General features: G+C 42.1%; 1 protein-coding gene across 1 annotated transcript in view; it reads right to left on the bottom strand.

The window, feature by feature from the left end:
* PREX1 (phosphatidylinositol-3,4,5-trisphosphate dependent Rac exchange factor 1) overlaps positions 1-19,416 on the bottom strand; it is a 243,998-nt gene that overhangs the window by 101,833 nt on the left and 122,749 nt on the right. The window contains exons 6-7 of the mRNA XM_027851373.1: positions 15,195-15,356; positions 8,395-8,528 (exon numbers count right to left, since the gene is read on the bottom strand). Of these exons, the coding sequence (XP_027707174.1) occupies positions 8,395-8,528; positions 15,195-15,356 (296 nt within the window). The remainder of the gene's footprint in view (positions 1-8,394; positions 8,529-15,194; positions 15,357-19,416) is intronic.

Genomic DNA, 19,416 nt, shown 5'->3' with positions numbered 1-19,416 from the left:
CACCTAACCCAATTCATACCCAGAAGCAAGCCCCACTCCCACTTCCTCTATAAGCGGTTACGTAGCCTCTGTTTGATAACAGAACTCACCAGAAAGACTCCCTCGACAAGTTCATCCATGCCCACTGTAAAATCTCTAGTCTCTAAGCAGATGCTTCCCAAAGCTATATCCACCATTCAAGGGGTGAGTATTCACTGAGTATGTGGTAGGCCATTTGGGGCTTCAGAGAAAGATATATAAGACACAGTCTCTTATTATTTACATGTTGTCTCCCCCTTGCCTTTCTTTGTATCCCCTGCACCAAGCACAAAAGTAAGCTCTGAATAAATAACTGCTGACTGACCAACACTCAGGGCCTTAAAAGTCACATTTGAAATATAGAACAAATACTTGAGGGAAGAGCAGACAACAGAAGAGAGTATGTAATTTGTGGCTGACTTGTGCGATTTGGTTGTTTGAAGCTATCAGAACAGAGAAGGGGTTCCCTGTGAATTAACCACACTGGACTTCGGTGTACTCATTTTTCGGATAAGGGGATTAGATCACATCGTCTTTATCGCCCCGTCCATATCTTGATACTATCAGCTCTTAAAACAGACTTTTCCCCATCCTTTTTTAACAGCATAATGCTCCTCTCCCCACTTGCTCTAGCTTTCTACCTGGCTCATGGCCCACAACTCTTTTCCTCCCATACTCTCCAACCAATAATTTACTTCAAGAGAACAGATATTTTGCCAGTCTGAAATCCACAGGACTGTCTGCTTAGGGGAAAAGTGGATTAGAAGATTAGAAAAAGGGAACCTAGGGAAAACCGGAGGCTCTACAACTCTATCACCAGTAGGAAAAGAGAGAAGAGAAACAAAGATGGAGGGAAGGAGAGAAGGAGAGAGAGGGAAGGAAACAGGGGGAGGGAGGGAGGGTGAGAGGGGGGAGGGGGGAGGGAGGGAGAGAGAGAGAGAGAGAGAGAGAGAGAGAGAGAGAGAGAGAGATCTCACATCCATCAAAATCAGCAAAGATTTCAAAAAAAGGAAAATGACATTTGGAGGGGCTACGCGAGAAGAGGCACATTAACATGCTGCTGGCATGGATTGCAGAATGAGACTATATATGTATACATATATACACATATATATATACACATACAGATATATACATATATATTTGTATAAAGTCAATAAAGGATAGATTGGGGGGGGGGGGGCGCTAAACACAATCAGCACATCAGCCTAGCTGGAGTGTATATAATGCACAAGAAAGGGAAGTAAGGGCAACAAGATTAAAAAGGGAGTTTGAAGCCATTCTAGGGAGGATCTTCCTTAAATAGGATAGATTAGGAGTAGGTATTTTGCATTTTACCCTAGGGATAATAGCAAGTCACTGAAGATTTCTAAGCATCAATTACTACCTTACTCCGAATGCAATCCTCACCCCTTTGCTACCTTCCAGTTACCCAGGAGGAGGCGAGTGTTTTGTTTTCACACAGATCTGGAGGCCACCCCATTTCCTGGACTGGTAGAGACTCAGGTATTGTATTGTACAGCCTGGAAGAGCCCACCAGCAAGGGAAAGTTCCATCTGTGTCACTGACAATCTAAGCCAGCTGGGGCCAAGTGTGGGAAAGACCCCGGACCTTAAGGCACCTGCTCCAGCTACAAACAAAAGCAAAGATTAAGTTGGCAGTCTAAAGGTCCTTGGTTAATGGCAGTAACACTGTCTATCCAAGTAGCCTTGAGCAAAAATCTCCCTCCACCTCCTTATCTATTAAACGCAGGCTCAGAATCTTAAGATTTCTGTCAGCTCTGGCACTTTCTGTTCTAAGGTTCATCCCGGTCTTCTACCTTTCAATGGGGCCAAGGACTAGGGGAAAGTTGTAGATGGGAAGGAGATGTTGGAAGGAGTAAGGCTTGAAAAAGAGGTCAAACTGAATCATGAGGTCTCCAGGTAAAATGATGATAACAACAACGCACAATTCTATAGCTTTTTAAGGTTTACACAACCACAACAGCTCTGTGACAGAAACAGTGCAAGTATTAACCCCTCTTCAGAGAGCGAAGAGACTTCAACCAAGGTTACAGAGATGCGCAGCATTAGAGCCGAGATAAAACCCACACATTCACATACTGCACCATGCTGTCTCCTGATCAACAGGTATCACAGGGGAGCCACACCATTCTTTCTTTCACTGAGCTGTAGACTGCAATCAGCATAATGGGAGGCTCAGTTGTGATGTGCTGAGTGCCACCTGGGGACCAAATGCTCCAGGGCACCCAGGCCATCAAATGAATCCCCCATCGAGGGCCCGGGCTGCAAAGGTTTGAGAGGGCAGTCAATAAAGACGAAAAAAGTCCACCACCCAATTCTCAGAAGGCAATTATATATAATGTTAGATGACAGAACAACACTGGAGAGTCAGAAGACCTGAGTTCAAAACTGACCTATGTAATCTTAGCCAACTTCCCCTCATGGGTAAGTTTCCTCATCTGTAATTTGGCAATAATAATCCCCACTCTGCATGATCAAGCATCAGAGGCTGTGTGGCAACTGGAGATACAGAAGTGACCTCAAAGTGAGGAAGGCTCACATCTCACCTTTCACACATACTGGTAAGACTTTGAGCAAGTCACTTAAACTCCCAGGGCCCCAAGCAATTCCACAATTATATTAAAGAGCAGGTGCTGATTTTTGTGGAAAGAGGAAGTGTCCCCACTGGGAATTACTATTTATACCAATGAAATCACAGGACCAAGCCAAAGTAAGACCTTCCCTGCCTACCTCCAGTCCATTTGTGACAGTCAAAAGACAGACTACATGTGAAAGCACATTCTGACCCACAGGTATATGAATGCCAACAAAGCACTGAGTTTAGTGGAGGGGGCAGAGCACAGCAGCCGCCTCACACTGGGAAAGTATTCATGAGTAGACTCACCACCATGCAGCTAAGCAATCTCTTCATCCTCAAATACAACTAGACAATTTTGTCTGCTCTCTCCTTTGCCCATCTATCACATTCATCTTTATACCATACTGATGCACACCCTGCCCATTTGATTATGAATTCCTTGAGAGCAGGAACTAGGTAGTTAGCTATGGATGCCCACCACCTAACACAAGGTTGAGTAGGTTCTCAATAATGCTTGTTGAATCAAATGGCCTACATCACTTAGCAAACTGGTTTAGTCTGGGATAACAGCAGCCCAGATTTATAAAGTACTTTTAAGTTTTCAAAGCAATTTCCTCACAATAACCCTGTGAGGGAGAGAGTTTACTTTTTATTCTCCCCATTTTACAGCTGAGTATCAAAGAGTTTAACTGACTTAACCAGAACCCAAGAGCTATTAAGCTAATACCATTAGAGATGGTATTTGAAAACTGTTTACTTCCAACTCCAAATCCAATTGTCTTTTCATTACACCAAGATGACTTCCTGCAATTACAAAATTCACATCTCTGCATACAGTCAGATCAACATATTCAAGACCGTGAAGAGGAAGTGATCACTAGGGTCTAAAGCTCACAAGGCATTGTGGGTACCAGCTTCAGGGATGCTCACTGGTGGCTTAGACTACGGAAGTCAAGAAAGTTAAGATGCTAATAAACATAACGTTGTCCCAGACGGAGGAGTTATTAGATCAGGGTCAAGATAGGCCCTAGATGGAGGGCAGATTCAAAGGCAGACAAGGTGAGTTCCTTCTCTAGGTAGCAGTACCTTTCCTACGGGCAAAAGCTATTTCCATGAAAATCCCACCACCAGAAGGTGTTTATAATGTAAGAGGCTCTAAGTAACTCACACCATGCTCTATTTTCCTTACCACATCCTTAAGGAGGCTGAACTTCAAAGAGGTTAAGTAAATCCTGACCCAGATCACAAGCATACAAGGGACAGACTTGCCATTGAATGAATGACCAAGCAGAATGCAGTTTTTTTAAGTATCCTAGCTTAGATCTCACTCCTAGTCTCGTGGCTGGAGAAACCAGGAGCTAGAGAAGAATAGGGAGCAGACAGTGAGTGCATGACACTCATCTCTGCTAGAGGAAACCTTTTTTTCCTTCAAAGCCTAACTCAAGTACCAACTCCTCCATGAATAATAATGTTGCTGTTGTTGTATGGTCATTTTTCAGTTGTGTCCAACTCTTCGTGACCTCATTTGGGGTTTTCTTGGCAAAGATACTAGAGTGTTTTGCCATTTCCTTCTCCAGCTCATTTTACATACGAGGTAAACAGGGTTACATGACTTGTTCAGGGTCACACAGTTAGTAATATCCAAGGCTGGATCTGAACTCAGTGAGCCCAGGACTATATCCACTGAACCCATGAATAATAATAGCTAGCATTTATATAATGGTTTAAGGTTAGCAAAGCATTTTAAAAACATTATTTCATTTAATCCTCACAATCACCCTGGGAGGTAGATGCTATTGTTACCCCCATTTTATGGGGGAGGAAACTGAGGCAGACAGAGGTTAAGTGACTTACCGAGGGTCACACAGCTAATAATGTTTATGGATGGATCTGAATGCAGATCTTCCTGACTCCAGGTCCACCAGTTTTATCCACTATACCACCTAACTGGTTTCTCTAATGTGGGATCAAAGTAATCCTTCACCACTCCTGCCTCCAGCCACCACATTCTACCTTGCATTCTACTTATCTGTGTATGTGTTGGTCATCCTGGGAGATAAAATAAGGAATAAATGGAATTGTATGACAGCATGAGAAGTTCAGTGAGACACAGAACAAGAGTGAAGGATGAGGGCTGGCTACCCAGGGTGCTGTGTTGGTGTGCACACAATGTCAGGAGAAGGCAATGAGGGAAGGCCTCCAGTAAGCTGGGTAGACTGATTCTGTGTAGTAAACCTGTGGGGGGACATGGACAAGGGTTATACAGGATAGGCAGCCTTCATGGATCCACGTGAATATGGGAGACAGAACAGAGATTCTTAACCTGGGGTTCGTGAATGTTTTTTAATATCATGATAACTGCATTTCAGTGTTTTTTGTTTCCTTTGTAACCATGTGTTTTATTTTATGCATGTAAAATATTATTCTAAAATATTTAAAATATTTATTTAAATATTTAATATTTAAATATTTATTTAAATTATTTAAAATATTTTTCTAAATTTAAAATATTTTTCTAAAAAGGGTTTAAATATTTATTTAAATATTTAATTTATTTAAAATATTATTCTAAAAAAGGGTTCACAGACTTCAGCAGGCTGCAAAGGGGACCATGACACCAAAAAAAAGTTTAAGAAACCCTGCTACAGAACTTTAATGTTCTAGGCAGCACTGGGCCTAGAGTCAGGAAGACTTGTGTTCAACTTAGGCCTCAGATAATTCCTGGATAATCTTGGGCAAGTCACTTAACCTCAACTGTTGAATAGGGATAATAAAAACAGCAGCTACCTCCAACAGCTATTGAATGAGGTAATATCTGTAAAGTGCTTAGCACAATACTTGGCACATAGTAGGTGTTTTCCCCCCTCCCTCCCCTTAAAAGTTTAAAAACTACCTTTCTCATAACAAAGCTGTGAGGTGAAAAGGGCAAGTATTAATATCTCCATTTTAGTGATGAAAAAAACCGAGGTTCAGAGACATTAAACGACTTGTCAATGGTTACAAAACTACTGAGCACTAGAATCAAGATTTAAACCTTGGTCTCTAAAACTCCAAATCCAAAAGTTTCAATACGTCACACTGTGAGCTCTCTGAGGGCAAATGCTATCATTTTCAGGCTTTGTATCCCATCACCCAGCACAGGGCCCTACATATACCAGAAGTTGGAAAAAAGCTTGTTAAATTATGTTTGATGAATTGGGCCATGGGTTTTAATCCCATCACTTTAGTAGTTGGCTGTGTGGCCAAACAGATTAACACCTATCTCCTGGGCCTAGGATTTTCACCTCTGTAAAATGAGTAGTTAGGTGATCACTCAATGTTCCTTCTAGCCCTACAAGTACACATTATTTACCAAATCAAAAACATAAAGCATTCTAGATTTAGAAGAGAAAGGCCTCCTAGAGGTCATTTTACTGAAGAGGACAGCAAAACCCAGAGAAGAGAAGGTCATTTTACTGAAGAGGACAGCAAAACCCAGAGAAGGAACCCTAATTGCTCAAGGTCTCATGGGTACTAAGTGGCAGAGCTGGGATCTGAATCCAGGTTTTTCAAATCCAATTTTGGTTTGCTTTCCACTTTCCAAAATGCCTCACCCCATAGGCACAAGGAACTCCCAATCACACAGACTTCAACCAAAGATCCAGGAAGGGAAGAGCCCCAGGCACAAATGAAAACAAAAGCCAGGGAAGATTTAGCAACCCCTGGCACTTCCAGGGCCACATTGCCATAAGCTCCAAATTCAGATCCATCATCACCATTTCTCTGACCTTCCCGGGGCCCAGCCCTCTGGCTCCTGAGCTGGAATCAGTAAAGCTACAAGTCTGCCAGCCTCCCCCAGCAGACAGATGTTCATTTTCCCCTCCCACAGTGCTGGGCCATGAAGATGGAGAAATGACTGGAAACAGGTACTGGGGGATGGGCTTTGCTAGCTACACCCCAGTCTTCCATCCTCAACAACCACCCAGTGCAGGTATGCCAACATAGAGGGTTTGGCAAGTGTCAGCCAGACTCTCAGCTGATTCCCAGCCAGGGGCCAGACAGATTGGAGAGGAGCTGTCCAGTCAAAACAGGGAGAGGTTTCGATCAGAGTCGGCAGAACATTCTGTTTTGGAGACTTTGGTGTTCTGGGAAAAGTGCCTGGTCCAGCTAGGAGGTAGGGACTAGGGGGATAGGAGGTGGAAAAGGAGTGAAGGCAGAGCATTTGAACTGCAAACCCTCAGGTCAACTCCTTTCTTGGTCTAATTTCCTCCCCTACAAAAATGGAAGAAATACTATGACAGAAACTCAGTCTGTTTCATCTCCTGCCCTAAGATCTAACTTCAAAGATAAATGAGTTTAGAGATTTAGAGCTAGAAGGGACCTTAAAGGTCATCACGTCCAACTTTTACAGATGTGGAAATTCAGACCCAGAGAGGTGAGATAACTTGCCGAGAATTGCACAGTGTTGTCTTAAGACTTCATTCAAACCCAGGTCTTCCTGACTCCAAGTCCAGTGATCTAACCACTAGACTACACTGCCACTCAAGGTAAGGTTGCTCTCTCTACTGCCCCTCCACGCCCTAATGAACAGTTCTGAGGAGCAGCAAAATAAGAAAAATCAGCATTTGGCCAAGCTTCTGGTGATAAGTCTCTCTGCCCCTGACTAAGCCAAGACCCAGATGAAAGATATGAAAGACACAGTCCCTACTAAGCCATATGTGAAGCCTTTCTATGTGTGTATCAGTCAATAAACATTTATGAAGACCCTAGCAGTACAGGCCAGGCACTGCTCTATGCACTGAGGATAGAAAGAGAGGCAAAAGACAGTCTCTCCTCTCAAGGAGTTAATCTACCCCTCAAGAAGATTACAATCTGGGGGCAGCTAAGTGGCACAGTGTTTCACTGGCCCTTGAGTCAGGAGGACCTGAGTTCAAATCCAGCCTCAGACACTCGACACTTCCTAGCTATGTGACTCCGGCAAGGCACTTAACCCGGTTTGCCTCACCAAAAAGAAAAAAAAAAAAAGATTACAATCTAATGGGAAGACGACACAAAAATCAAGTATATGCAGGATAAACAGGAAACAATTAAGAGGAAAGGCACTATAATTAAGAGGGGTTGGCAAAGGCTTCCTATAAAAAATAATATTTTAGTTGAAGATCCATCAACTTCTGGATATCCTTCAAGGACCCAAAGTCACCTTCCCTCTGTCCTGAGGTATCTGAACCGAACTTTACTGATGAGACCCACAATTCTTGGGAGGGGGCGGGGAACCAAAAAAAAAGAAGAGGGGATGGAGAAGGAAGGAGACAAAGGGTTCCATCTGTGCCTACTGCCTGTTCCCCCACTAACTATTCATTTAGTCAGTCAAAAAAATAATCTGTTAAGTATAATCTTATTGTCCAGCACCACAAGGGAACAAAATTGAGTACGTCATACATATTCTCCCTGCCCTCAAGGAACTCCCAGTATTAAAAAAGGAATGAACAGAAGTTCTTTGGCAGTTTCAGATAGAGCCCTTATTTTAGACTCAAAGACAAAGAATTTCAGTGCTAAAAGGATCACAGATCCAGAAATGAAGCTTTGGAGTTAGTCCCCTTCATTTTACAGTCAGGGAAACTAAGGACCAGAGAAGGGAAAGACTTGACCAAGGCTGCACAATGAGTTAATTATAGAACAGCACCTCCTCTCCCAGAGGTCCCTTCCCAGGACAATGCCGTCTCCATAACATGGCCCCCAAATTCCCTTAGCCAACACTGTCACCACCATCTGATTGCAGTGTCCTATGGGGCTCACCTGGACTTCCTCTTGCAGTAGACCAGAAGGTTGTCAAACAGGAAAAAGGCCCGCTCCTGGATGTTGCCAGCAGAGATTTTTAACAAGGTCCCCTGAAGAAGGAGTTGGGTGCAGATGTCGGTGAGATTAGAGCCCTGGGCGGGAAAAAAAAAAAAAAACAAGAGGCTGTTCCAGGCAATTGATCCTAAGGCCCCCATTGGCTGGGTCCATTTCACAAGAGAACCACACTTCTGGTTTGAAATAAATAAAAAGAGTTTGAAATAAATAACAAAAAAACGGCAGTTCATAGGCATGTGGTCCATATGGGTCATAAAATACTTCCCCATCTATCACATGAACTGACCAAGTTGTTCTAAAATGACAAAATTTAATACTCATGAGGCTGTGAATCAGGCCTACTTCTGTACTGCTAATGCCACCTGGAATGTAAGCTGCTTGAAGGGAAGGACTTATTGGAGTCTTAGAACATGGTATGTGCTTAATAAATGCCTGGTGGATGGATGGATGGATGAATGGACGGATGGATAGGTCATTTCACTGCATTCTTACAAAAGTACTGTAAGAAATATTCCTATATATTTTATAGAAGAGGAAAGTGAGGTTCATAGAGAGAAATAATAATAACTCACACTTTCATAGTGCTTTTAGGTTTAAAAAACTGTTTCTTTCACAACAACCTTGTGAGGTAGGGAATGCAAACATTCTCCTCATTTTACAAATAAAGAAACTAGGAAACTAAGTGGATTTTCCAAAGCCATACAACTAGTCAGAGTTGGGAATTAAATTTCAGGCTTTTGACCCCACAACCTTTCACATGAAGCTACCCCACAACCTTTCATTCAAGGAATCACTGAAGACCAATTAATCAAGTATTTATTATGTGCCAGGTATAATGCAGGGTGCTGGGGATAAAGACAAAAATTAAATCCCTGCCATCAAGGTAAACTTCCCTTTCACCAAGGGAGACAATATAAACAATCATATAATACCTAGTCATTTTACAGATGAGAAAATTGAGGCTCAGAAAGGGACAGTGACTTGTTAGATATCACACAGTTGGTAAGTATCATAGTCGTGACTCAAACTTAGGTTCTGGGGCAGCTAGGTGGCACAATGGATAGAGCACCAGCCCTAAAGTCAGGAGGACCTGAGTTTAAATCCAGTCTCAGACTAAATACTTGACACTTAATAGCTGTGTGATGCTGTGCAAGTCACTTAACACTAATTACCTAAAAAATAAAAAATAAAATAAAAACCTAGGTTCTCTGAACTCCCTTTGCACAGCTGCACAAAGATGGTTCCTGATAGGTTGAGGGGATAAGATGACGGGAGGGGAAGAAGAGGGAAAAAGTCTGAGGGCACATATTCTGCTTGTGGACAGCTCTATTTTCTAGGAAGTGCTCCTTTATACTGATCAAAATCTACTTCCCTACCACTCCAGGTCTACCCCAGAGAGTGAAGCAGAAATCTGAAGTCTCTTCAATATGACAGCTCTTGAAAAACTTGAAGACAACTACTATGACCCCCAAAAGGCTCCTTTCCTCCAGGCTAAACACCCTTCATTCTCTCATCCAATCCTTACATGGCATGGTTTCAATATTCCTTCTTGTTCTGGTCATGTCTTCTAGAAAGCTCTAGATCATCAAAGGACCTCCTGTATTTCAATGCAGAACTGGGTATGACACTCCAAATATGGTCAATTAGGCTTCCAAGGATGGATAGCACTCAGCTAAGTAGGTGGTGCAGTAGGCAAAGTGCTGGGCCTGAAGTCACAGTTCAACTCCGGCCTCAGACACTTATTAGCTGTGTGACCTTGGGCAAGTCACTAAATCTCTGTGCCTCAGTTTTCTCAACAGTAAAATTGAGATAATAATAGCACCAACCTCCCAGGGTTTTTGTGAAGATCGAATGATCAAACTGTAAAGTGCTTAGCATAGTGCCTGGCACAGAGTAAGCATTATATAAATGTGAGCTATTATGATCATTATTATTTTAAGTACAGAGAAATAAAGAAAGCTTTCCGAGCAGAGGATATAACCATTTGAGCAAAAGGAAACAACGAGGAGACCAACCTCACTGGAAGTCAGTCAACCTTCCCAGTGAGTGCTCAAAAAGTGCTAGAAAGGTAAGCAAGGACCAAACTGGGGAGGGCCTTGAATGAAAAACAAATTTATTGTGCAGGAACGAAGCAGTCACTGAAGGTTTTTGACCAGAGGAAGTAATGTAAGGAAAGCAAAATCTGAAGATGATTAATTGGACAGTCTGTGCAGGATGGAGAAGGGAAGAAACATGATGTGTTCTCCCTTTGAAAATAAGGGGAGGGGAAGTTGTCTGTGGCCTTCTCCCTCCCCAACCCACTGTTTACATAACTTAAAAGGAAGTCTCTTCACCAATGTGACCTGCTGATTTGACTATTCCAAGAAAAAGAGAACTGACTTGGGAAGCAAGAAATCATACCTTCAGCGGAATTCCAGTTGTTGCTAGCCAAAGGCTGAAGAACTTCCCATTAGAGACAACCTCAACCCCAGCCAGCAACACCACAGTCAGAGAATCATGGAATTAGATCTGAAAGAGTCTTTAGAGGCAATCCCACCACCATCACCATGAGCAACAAACTCTCTCTTGTCATCAGATCTAAAATCCTCTGTTCCATTTGCCAGCCTCAGAGTCTAACTAGACCACAGCCTGCCTGAAGAACACTGTTAAGCCAACTACTTTAGTCCCCAGGGGGCCATTTAGAAATTTGGAGGCCCATTAAAATAGCCAAATGCCCTGGAATGGGGTGGATGGTTGCTACCACTGGGCAGGTATAATTCCAAATTCTCCTAGAGCCTTCCGCCCCTTCTGCTCATGACTCTTATCCTCTTTCTCCCCAATAGAACTGTAAGTTCTATGAGGGCAGGGATCATTGGGACCATGTAGGCTTTGAGGTCTTCACTTTAAAAAAAATAAGTGGAAAGAACATTAGACTTGGACTAAAGCCAATTCAAATCTCAGATCTTTTACTGACAACCTATGTAGCCTTGGACAAGATAACCTTCCCTCTCTAGGCCTCAGTTTCTTCATCTACAAAATGAAGAAGCTGGCGTAGATGATCTCTGAAATGACTCCCAATTCTAAATATGCTTACCCTCTTCCTCTTCACAAAATACATATCTAAAGGTCATAGAGAGTAGATTTTTCTGGTGCTAAAAATATGTGCATTTATAAAAAGAAAGATTTTAAAATAGCGTTCATTTCCATCCCTGCCCTGCCTCCACTGTCGCACCCAGTACACCACATCCTAAGAAACTGCCTACCTTATTTACCTCTACCACAGGCTTTGAGAATAGGCATTTGGTAAATCAGAGAATACAGGAGATTATATAGCTGGAAGAAGACTTAGTCCAACCCTCCTATTTTACAGATAAGAAAACAGAAGCCATGAGAGTGAAAATAACTTTATCCAGGGTCACTCAGAGAGTTACTTTGACAGTGCTAGGATTAGCCTTCAGGTCTCCTAATGGCCAATTGACTGGCCTTCACATTCCACCATCAAGTTTACTGATTAAATGGAAGAAAGTTGGGAGATAGGTATTAATGTCTATGCCAGATTTTTCACATCCATTTTAGAACTATGGAAATTTTCCAATCTTTTCTCTTTTCCCTCAAATCTCTCTAACGTTCCTTCACTGGACACAGGGGGGCTGAATTAAACCCTAACCCTACAGGAGATGTGGGAAACAGGCAAAAAATCTATGAAGTATAATATTGACCCTCACATAAGACCTGGAAAGCAGAGCGGGACCAGAATTTTAGGACCAGAGAAGGAATAAAATTATACTGGTGAGGGCACAGTCTCAATGTTGTGAAACATTTCCAGAATGTCTAAGGACAGTGTGATGTGATAACAATGTATTGGACTGGGACTCGTGAATTAACTATAAACTTCCTAGGCCTGGCATTTAAGGGACTCCTTAAACTCTCTTGAACCTACCTTTCTAGCTTATTTCCCACCACTCCCATTCAAGACTTCTAACAAAATGAGATTATTAGCCCTTGCCCAACCACCTTTCATTTGCCATCAGCTGTTCTGCTCCAGACAACACACCTTCCCCAGGCTAAGCTCATCAACTGAAACCTCATCATCATAGAGATGGACAGCTTTAATGCTGAACACCCTCTCAGCTGGCTCTCTCCTTGGACTGGAGGGCTGAGCAATAAACTCCCAAAGCCTTAGAGAGGACTCAGAACCTTAAGGCTAACTCTTTTTCATCAGCTGCTCTGCTAGGTTTAGACTCTCTGAACATCCTCATTCCACTGAGCACCACCCACCTCACCCACCTTTACAAGCCTCCTTCTGTGTACTGTCTCCCCCAAATAGAACTCTTTGAGAGCAGGAACTATCTTTTTTTTTTTTTATTTGTATCTCCAGCCTGGCACATATTAGGTGCTAAATAAATATCTATTGATTGATTGACTCCTCCCACCTTCTCCTGCCTCCATATATTCTCATGGGTTATTCCTCTATGTCTAGAACATATGCTCCCCCTCTTGTTGCCTTTTGAAATCCTTGTCTTCCTTTCAGGTTTAACTCAGGTCCCAGCTATTCCATAACCCTCCCACACAGCCCAGTTGTTTTTCAGTCATGTCCAACTCTTCATGACCCCACATGGGGTTTTCTTAGCAAAGATACTGGAGTAGTTTGCCATTTCCTTCTCTAGCTCATTTTACAAACAAGGAAACTGACGCAAGCAGGGTTAAGTGACTTGCCCAGGGTCACACAGTTAATAAATATGTGTAAGTGTCTGAGACCAGATTTGAACTCAGGAAGATGGGCTGATTTCAAGCCCAGCACACTATCCACTGAGCCACCTAGCTGAAAGACATCTATATCTCCTTAACTTTCCTACAGCACTTTGGCTCTCTTCTTATCCTGAATCATCTATATCTTGTATGTGTTTATCTCCCATCTCTCACCAGGTAGAGTCCCCAGGGAGGAACTGTCATTTTTTAATCTCTGTTTCCCCAGGACACAGCACAAGTCTCTTGTAAATGGTAAATACTTAATAAATTTGTTGATAGCAGATAATGTGATGCAAAGAAAAGAGCTCTAAAACAGAAACAAGGCGGTTCAAGCCAAATTCTTGTGTAAGTCCCTTCCTCTTTTGGGGTTCTGCCTCCTCCTCTGGACAATACAATGAGGCAGAGTTAGATTAGATCATATGTCCTCTCCCCTCTAGCTCTTCAGAGGATTGGATTCTAAGATTCCATGATAAACCCTGAGGCAGTGGAGTACAGTAGAAAGATCATTTGCCTCTGCAGTATGAGGCCATGGGTTCAAATCCAGCCTCTGAAAATTACCTGGATGACCTTGGCCTTCTTCTCCCTGTGTCCTAGTAATGACATTGGACTAAACGGCCCAAGATCCCTTGTGATGCCGTATATGACTTTTTCCCTCAGGATTTGCTCCTGCCCCAAGACTAAGCTGTTGGGATTTGGGGGGTTTTTTTTTGTTTTTTTTTTTTTAACAGACTCGATGGAGAGGTTTATTTTCTTTGGCCATGACTAAATAACAATCAAGCAAACAGAGCCCAAGGGCTGGAAAGAGAGCTTGTGACATTCCTCATGTCTAGATGACTGCCACAGCTTCCTCATTCCCTGCCCTCAAATGGTTTTTGAAGCTGATACTGACTGAGAGGTGTCTGGTGAGACTGAAGCTAGCGTGGCCTCCACACAACAGAGCTGGAAAAATTAGGCTGTTCCCAGGTCCCCAGCCACAGGCCCTCAGGGAGAAAATCAGCACTAACGGTGTAGGGGCCAAAGGATAGTTCTATGATCACAAGAGGACCTTGTGAGGTTCAGCGCTGAGCCCATGGATTTCTCTGCTAAGTGTACTCTGATAAACCAAGCAAGTTGCAAGCCCTCCCTCCCCAGACATTCTTGAAGCTCAGGTACTTAAAAAAACTTGTGCTGGGTGGAAGTGGGATTCTAAACTCTAACACTCCCAGCTGTGTGACAAAGGACTTTGTGGAATTAGAGTCCCCTTCAGACAAAGAACGGAGACCCTGATTTTTTCTTATTATGGTTATAGCTAATCTATAATGCATAGTCCCTGCTCTAGTACCTGCCCTCAAGAAACTTGCAGGAAGAAGGGGAGCATTGGGTAAGGCGGGGTAAGGGCAGAATTTAATACATAAATAGATTAGTTTAAGGAGGAAGAAAAGAGCACCAACAACTGAAGGAAGGAGTACATTACTTAAACCTTGAAGGAAACTTCGGGTTTTAAGGAATAGAGATGAGGAAATCCATTCCTGACATAGAACTGGTTCAGCCTGGAAGGCATTGAAGCAAGAGATGTAAACAGGCTCCCATGAAGAATGCAGAAAGTTCTCTTGGATCTGGATTATGACAGGCTTTAAATGCCAGACTGGTGAATTTGTACTTTTTCCTCAAGGCAATAGGGAGCCAGTAAACATTTTAAGAAGGAAAAATATTTTGTTGGTCCAACTAACCCTTTAAAAGTCACATGAAGGTGAAAAAATACTGCCTGGAAAATTGAAAAATAAAATAAAATGTGATTTGATGATAAAACTGCTTCCTCAACAGACCTGTTTGAATGAAGGAGGCTTGGTGATTTGCAAAATGTCGGGCTAGCAAGTGACTGACCTTAATTATTCTCACCCCTAATCCCCACACCTGGACTGGATTTACTCATGAAGCCAAAGTAAGCTCCAAACTATCCTGTCCTCAGGAGGCCCCCATCCCACCCAAGTTCCTGGGCCCTTGAGCCCAGCCCCAAGGTGAGCTTGCCCCACTACCTCCCATCCTTCAATGTGCGATTGCAGCTGTTCCAAGGCCTCCAATTTCTCCATCTGCCTCTTGGTCTCATTGATATTGGTGCAGACAGTCTTCATGGCCTGCAAGGCGCTCTGAACTGCAGGATGGTCAGGATGCTTTCCGGGAGTCCTCTTTGCCAGTTCCTGAGGTAGAGAAAAAGATTAACCAAATGATCTACAAAACTTCCTCAAGTTACTCATTGTGACTTCAACCCTTTGCTAGTTCCTATGGCAGAAGGAGAGGAAAATAAGGTCCAGTCCTCACAGACTTTCCAGTCCAGTTGAGCAGATGATGAAAAACTACTTGAATGGCAGAACTAGAAAGGGACCCTAGAGCGGTGCAAGTGAGAGCTGGAAGGGCATTCCATGGTATAACTTATGCTAGAAAAGTCCCTTACAGCCTTAAATTCTAGGGTCTTAGGAGCGGCCATGAAATGACTCTGCACAGAGGATAGACTAGAGAAGCAGAGTGTGCTGTGTGTGCAAATGTTTGATAACTCCCACGGTTGGAAGTGGCTCAAAACACCCCTGAACAACCGGTGCACTCCACACGAGCTGGTCACAAAGAAACACTGTCTAGGTCAGGGGTGGGGAACCTGCAGCCTCGAGGCAACATGTGGCCCTCGAGGTCCTCAAGTGTGGCCCTCTGACTGCGTCCAAACTTCACAGAACAAATCCCCACCCCTGGTGTAGGTGAAGGAGCAAAGTGCTACCCTAGAGACAGGTAGGTGACCCAAAAGAGAGAACATTGTGCCTGAAGACAGGGAGACCTGAGTTCAAAACTGGCCTCAGATACTTCTTAGCTGTACAAAGCTGAGCAGGTCATTGAACCTCTGTTTGCCTCTGTTTCCCCAACTGTAAAATGGAGTTAATTATATCCCCCTCCTCCCAAGGTTGTTGGGAGGATTAAATGAGATAATAATATCTGTAAAGCACTTAGCACAGTGCCTGGCACAGAATAGACACTACACACACACACACACACAAACGATAGCTGCTAATGTTGTTATTGTTATTACTGCTATTGATGATGATGATGATATCAGCCTAACAAGCTGTCAGACAAGAAATGAGTGAGTTCCAAGCTAAAAGGGAGGTGCCTGGACGAGGATAAAAGCCATTTCACTCCAATAACATTATCTGTCATTAAGCCCAACTAAGAGTTATGAGACCTCGGAGACGTTTAGCTAAACAACCCCGCAAATCAGAGAGCTGAAAAAGTCACCTGCCTTGGGAACACCTGCAAAAATGCGACGTTCCAAGGACCAAGACTGCTACCTTCATTTTTCTCTTTGCCTTTTTTTTTTTTCAAAGCAATCAACTGATAAGCATCTGCCCTCATTCGGGAAACATCCAAGAAAAGGTAAATTATTCATTGTCTAACATAGGTACATACATATCTTTACCAGTCTCTTTGCATGAGACAATTTAGATTTCATCAGAGCTGAGCTTTTTTTAGATTGGGAATTCTTAACCTGAAATAGTCCATGAATTCATTTCTTAAATATTTTTATATTAAAATTTTTATAATCTTAAGTATTGTATTTGATGCATTTAAAAACATTATCTTGAAATGGGATCCAGAGCTTCAACAAACCATCAAAGGGGCCTACGACACAGAAAAGGTTAAGATATTTAGATACTTCAGTTGATTTATCACAGTGATCTACTGGTCTTATGATTCCCTCCATAAAAACAACTCCAAAATATTTTGCTTTGGAAGACTCAGAAAATCCCTTTAATTCTGCCCAGCCTGAAGCCTTATGACCACATCTGAAGGCCACATTTTACTTCAATTTTGCTTTGAACATTTCCAATGGTCTCCAGCCAGAAGCTATGAAACCATAACAAATCCTGATGAGACCCATTTACTGAGTATAGAGTGTGTCCCTAGACTTGTGCTAGAGAAAACTGAGTCTCTGGAAGGACCCTTCGAACGCACCCATTAAACAGCCAAAGGTCAGCACAAGACTATGGAGAATCAACTGCTTAACTGTAACATCAGATCATAAGAATAAGAGAAGTTCATCAAAGGAAGAAGTCAAGGGGGGCTGGAGTAGTGAGATGGTTTCCAGGCAAAAGTAAGGCTGATGGCAGCAAGTGAATACGCTGTTACTTGGAATAAGGGGCCCAATACAACCAGTCAATCTTGACTTTCAATAAATGAACAATACAGAATGCAGCTTTTATTTAAAGTAACAAATAACATCATCTCATATTAATATGGTATTTGATAGTCCATAAAGTGATTTATGTATCATCTCATTTGATCCTTGGAATACCCCTGGGAAGATTGTTGGGGGGGGGTAGGGAGCCTACAGAAGATCTGGGTTCAAATCCCACCTCTGATATTTACTATCTGTGTAAGCTTAGGCAAGTCACTCAGTGGCTCTGAGGTTCAGTTTCCTCATCGGGAACGTGAGGGCAAACAATTTTGAAAGACTTCAGATATCTGACCAGACAGGTAACCAATCAGGTTCTTCTTGGAAAGATAAGTAAAGGGAAGGAATTGGTGGAGTTTTATCATGTATTCAAATGCAACAAGAATAATTTCATGAGGGACATGGTCATCTCATACTGCAATGCTAATGAAGAGCATTTGCAAAAATACTACATGCAAGACATCTGTTGGCAAAGATGAAGAGGTAAAGAATTTCTATTTGATACAACCTTCCAGATTAAATTAACAAATGCTTTGATTAAATTAAAACTCAAATCTGACCAACAAAATGAAGCTTTCAAGGCAGAAAAAATGGGAAATGGATAAAAGAACAGATATCACCACAGATTACAATCATTTCCTAAGGAAGTTAACCCAATGCAAATCACTCACCAAAATAAAGGAGACCTAAAACACTCTAGATACCACATCAGCCAGCAAACACTTGACTCCTTGCCAAAAAGAGAAATATGACAGACAAGGGCAACACTACTTTAGAATATAAACTCATTTGTCAATGCTTACAGAGGAGGTTGGTAGAAGATTATGAGCAATACTGACTCATAAAAAATCAAGAAGTGAGTAGGGGAGATTGAGTAGGGGAAAAGAATTTTTTTTTTTTTGTTTGTTTGGTTTTTTATTGGTTTTTTTTTTTTTTTTTGGTAAGGCATTTTGAACTCAGGTCCTCCTGACTTCAGGGCTGAGGGGAAAAGAATTTTAAAGAAAATTTGATGAGAGAGTCAAATAAGTCAAATCATCCCAAGAACGGAAACTAAGTGAAACTAAGAAGACAAAAATAGATCAAAAAATGAAAAAAAGATCTTTAAATACTTTACAACAAATTATTTTTCCATTATTGACAGTAAAGCCATCACATTTAAACTCAAATATCATGGCCCCGATGTGCTTATACAAAGAAAGAGAGCCAATGCAAATGCACACAGATGAGAGATGGAATGATGTGTTCAAAGAGCTGCAAACAGACCCGTGTAGCAGGATAACAGTGTAAAAAGAAGTAAAATATAAGAAGACTAGAAATTTTAGTATAAAAGGGCTAGGTTATAAAAAAAACTTTAAAGGCTCTACTGAGAGGCTTTTATATTTGATACTGGAGGTAATGGGGAGCCATCAGAGTTCACTGGGCAGGAGAAGTGACACAGTCAGACTTGCTCATTAGAAAATTCACCTTAGCAGCAGAGTGGAGGATGGGTTGGGTGGGGGATAGATTTGAGGCAGGAAGACCAGTTAGAAGACTATTTCAATAACCTAGGCAAGAGGTTATAAGGGCCTGACTAGGGTTGTGGCTGAGAGAAGGGGACATATAATAAGACAGTATAAAGGGACAAGAGAAGAAGACCTAAGACATGGGGAAGATTTTGCATGAACTAATGCAGAAGTGTGTGTGTGTGTGTAGTGTCTATTCTGTGCCAGGCACTGTGCTAAGTGCTTTACAGATATTATTATCTCATTTAATCCTCCCAACAACCTTGGGAGGAGGGGGATATAATTAACTCCATTTTACAGTTGGGGAAACAGAGGCAAACAGAGGTTCAATGACCTGCTCAGCTTTGTACAGCTAAGAAGTTGGAAGAACCAGGAAAACAATTTATATTGTAAAAACTTTAAAAAGCCAAACCTAATCAACATAATAATCAAACATTATTCCAAAGGATTGATGATGAGGAATGCTACCCATCTCCTGACCAAGCTGATGTAAGCACGTAGAATGATTATATATATATATATATATATATATATATATAT

This window comes from Vombatus ursinus, unplaced genomic scaffold (assembly GCF_900497805.2).
Source record: "Vombatus ursinus unplaced genomic scaffold, bare-nosed wombat genome assembly UNPS02000580.1, whole genome shotgun sequence".
In the NCBI taxonomy this organism is placed as follows: Eukaryota; Metazoa; Chordata; class Mammalia; order Diprotodontia; family Vombatidae; genus Vombatus; species Vombatus ursinus.
This window is presented reverse-complemented; position numbering and strand designations above follow the sequence as displayed.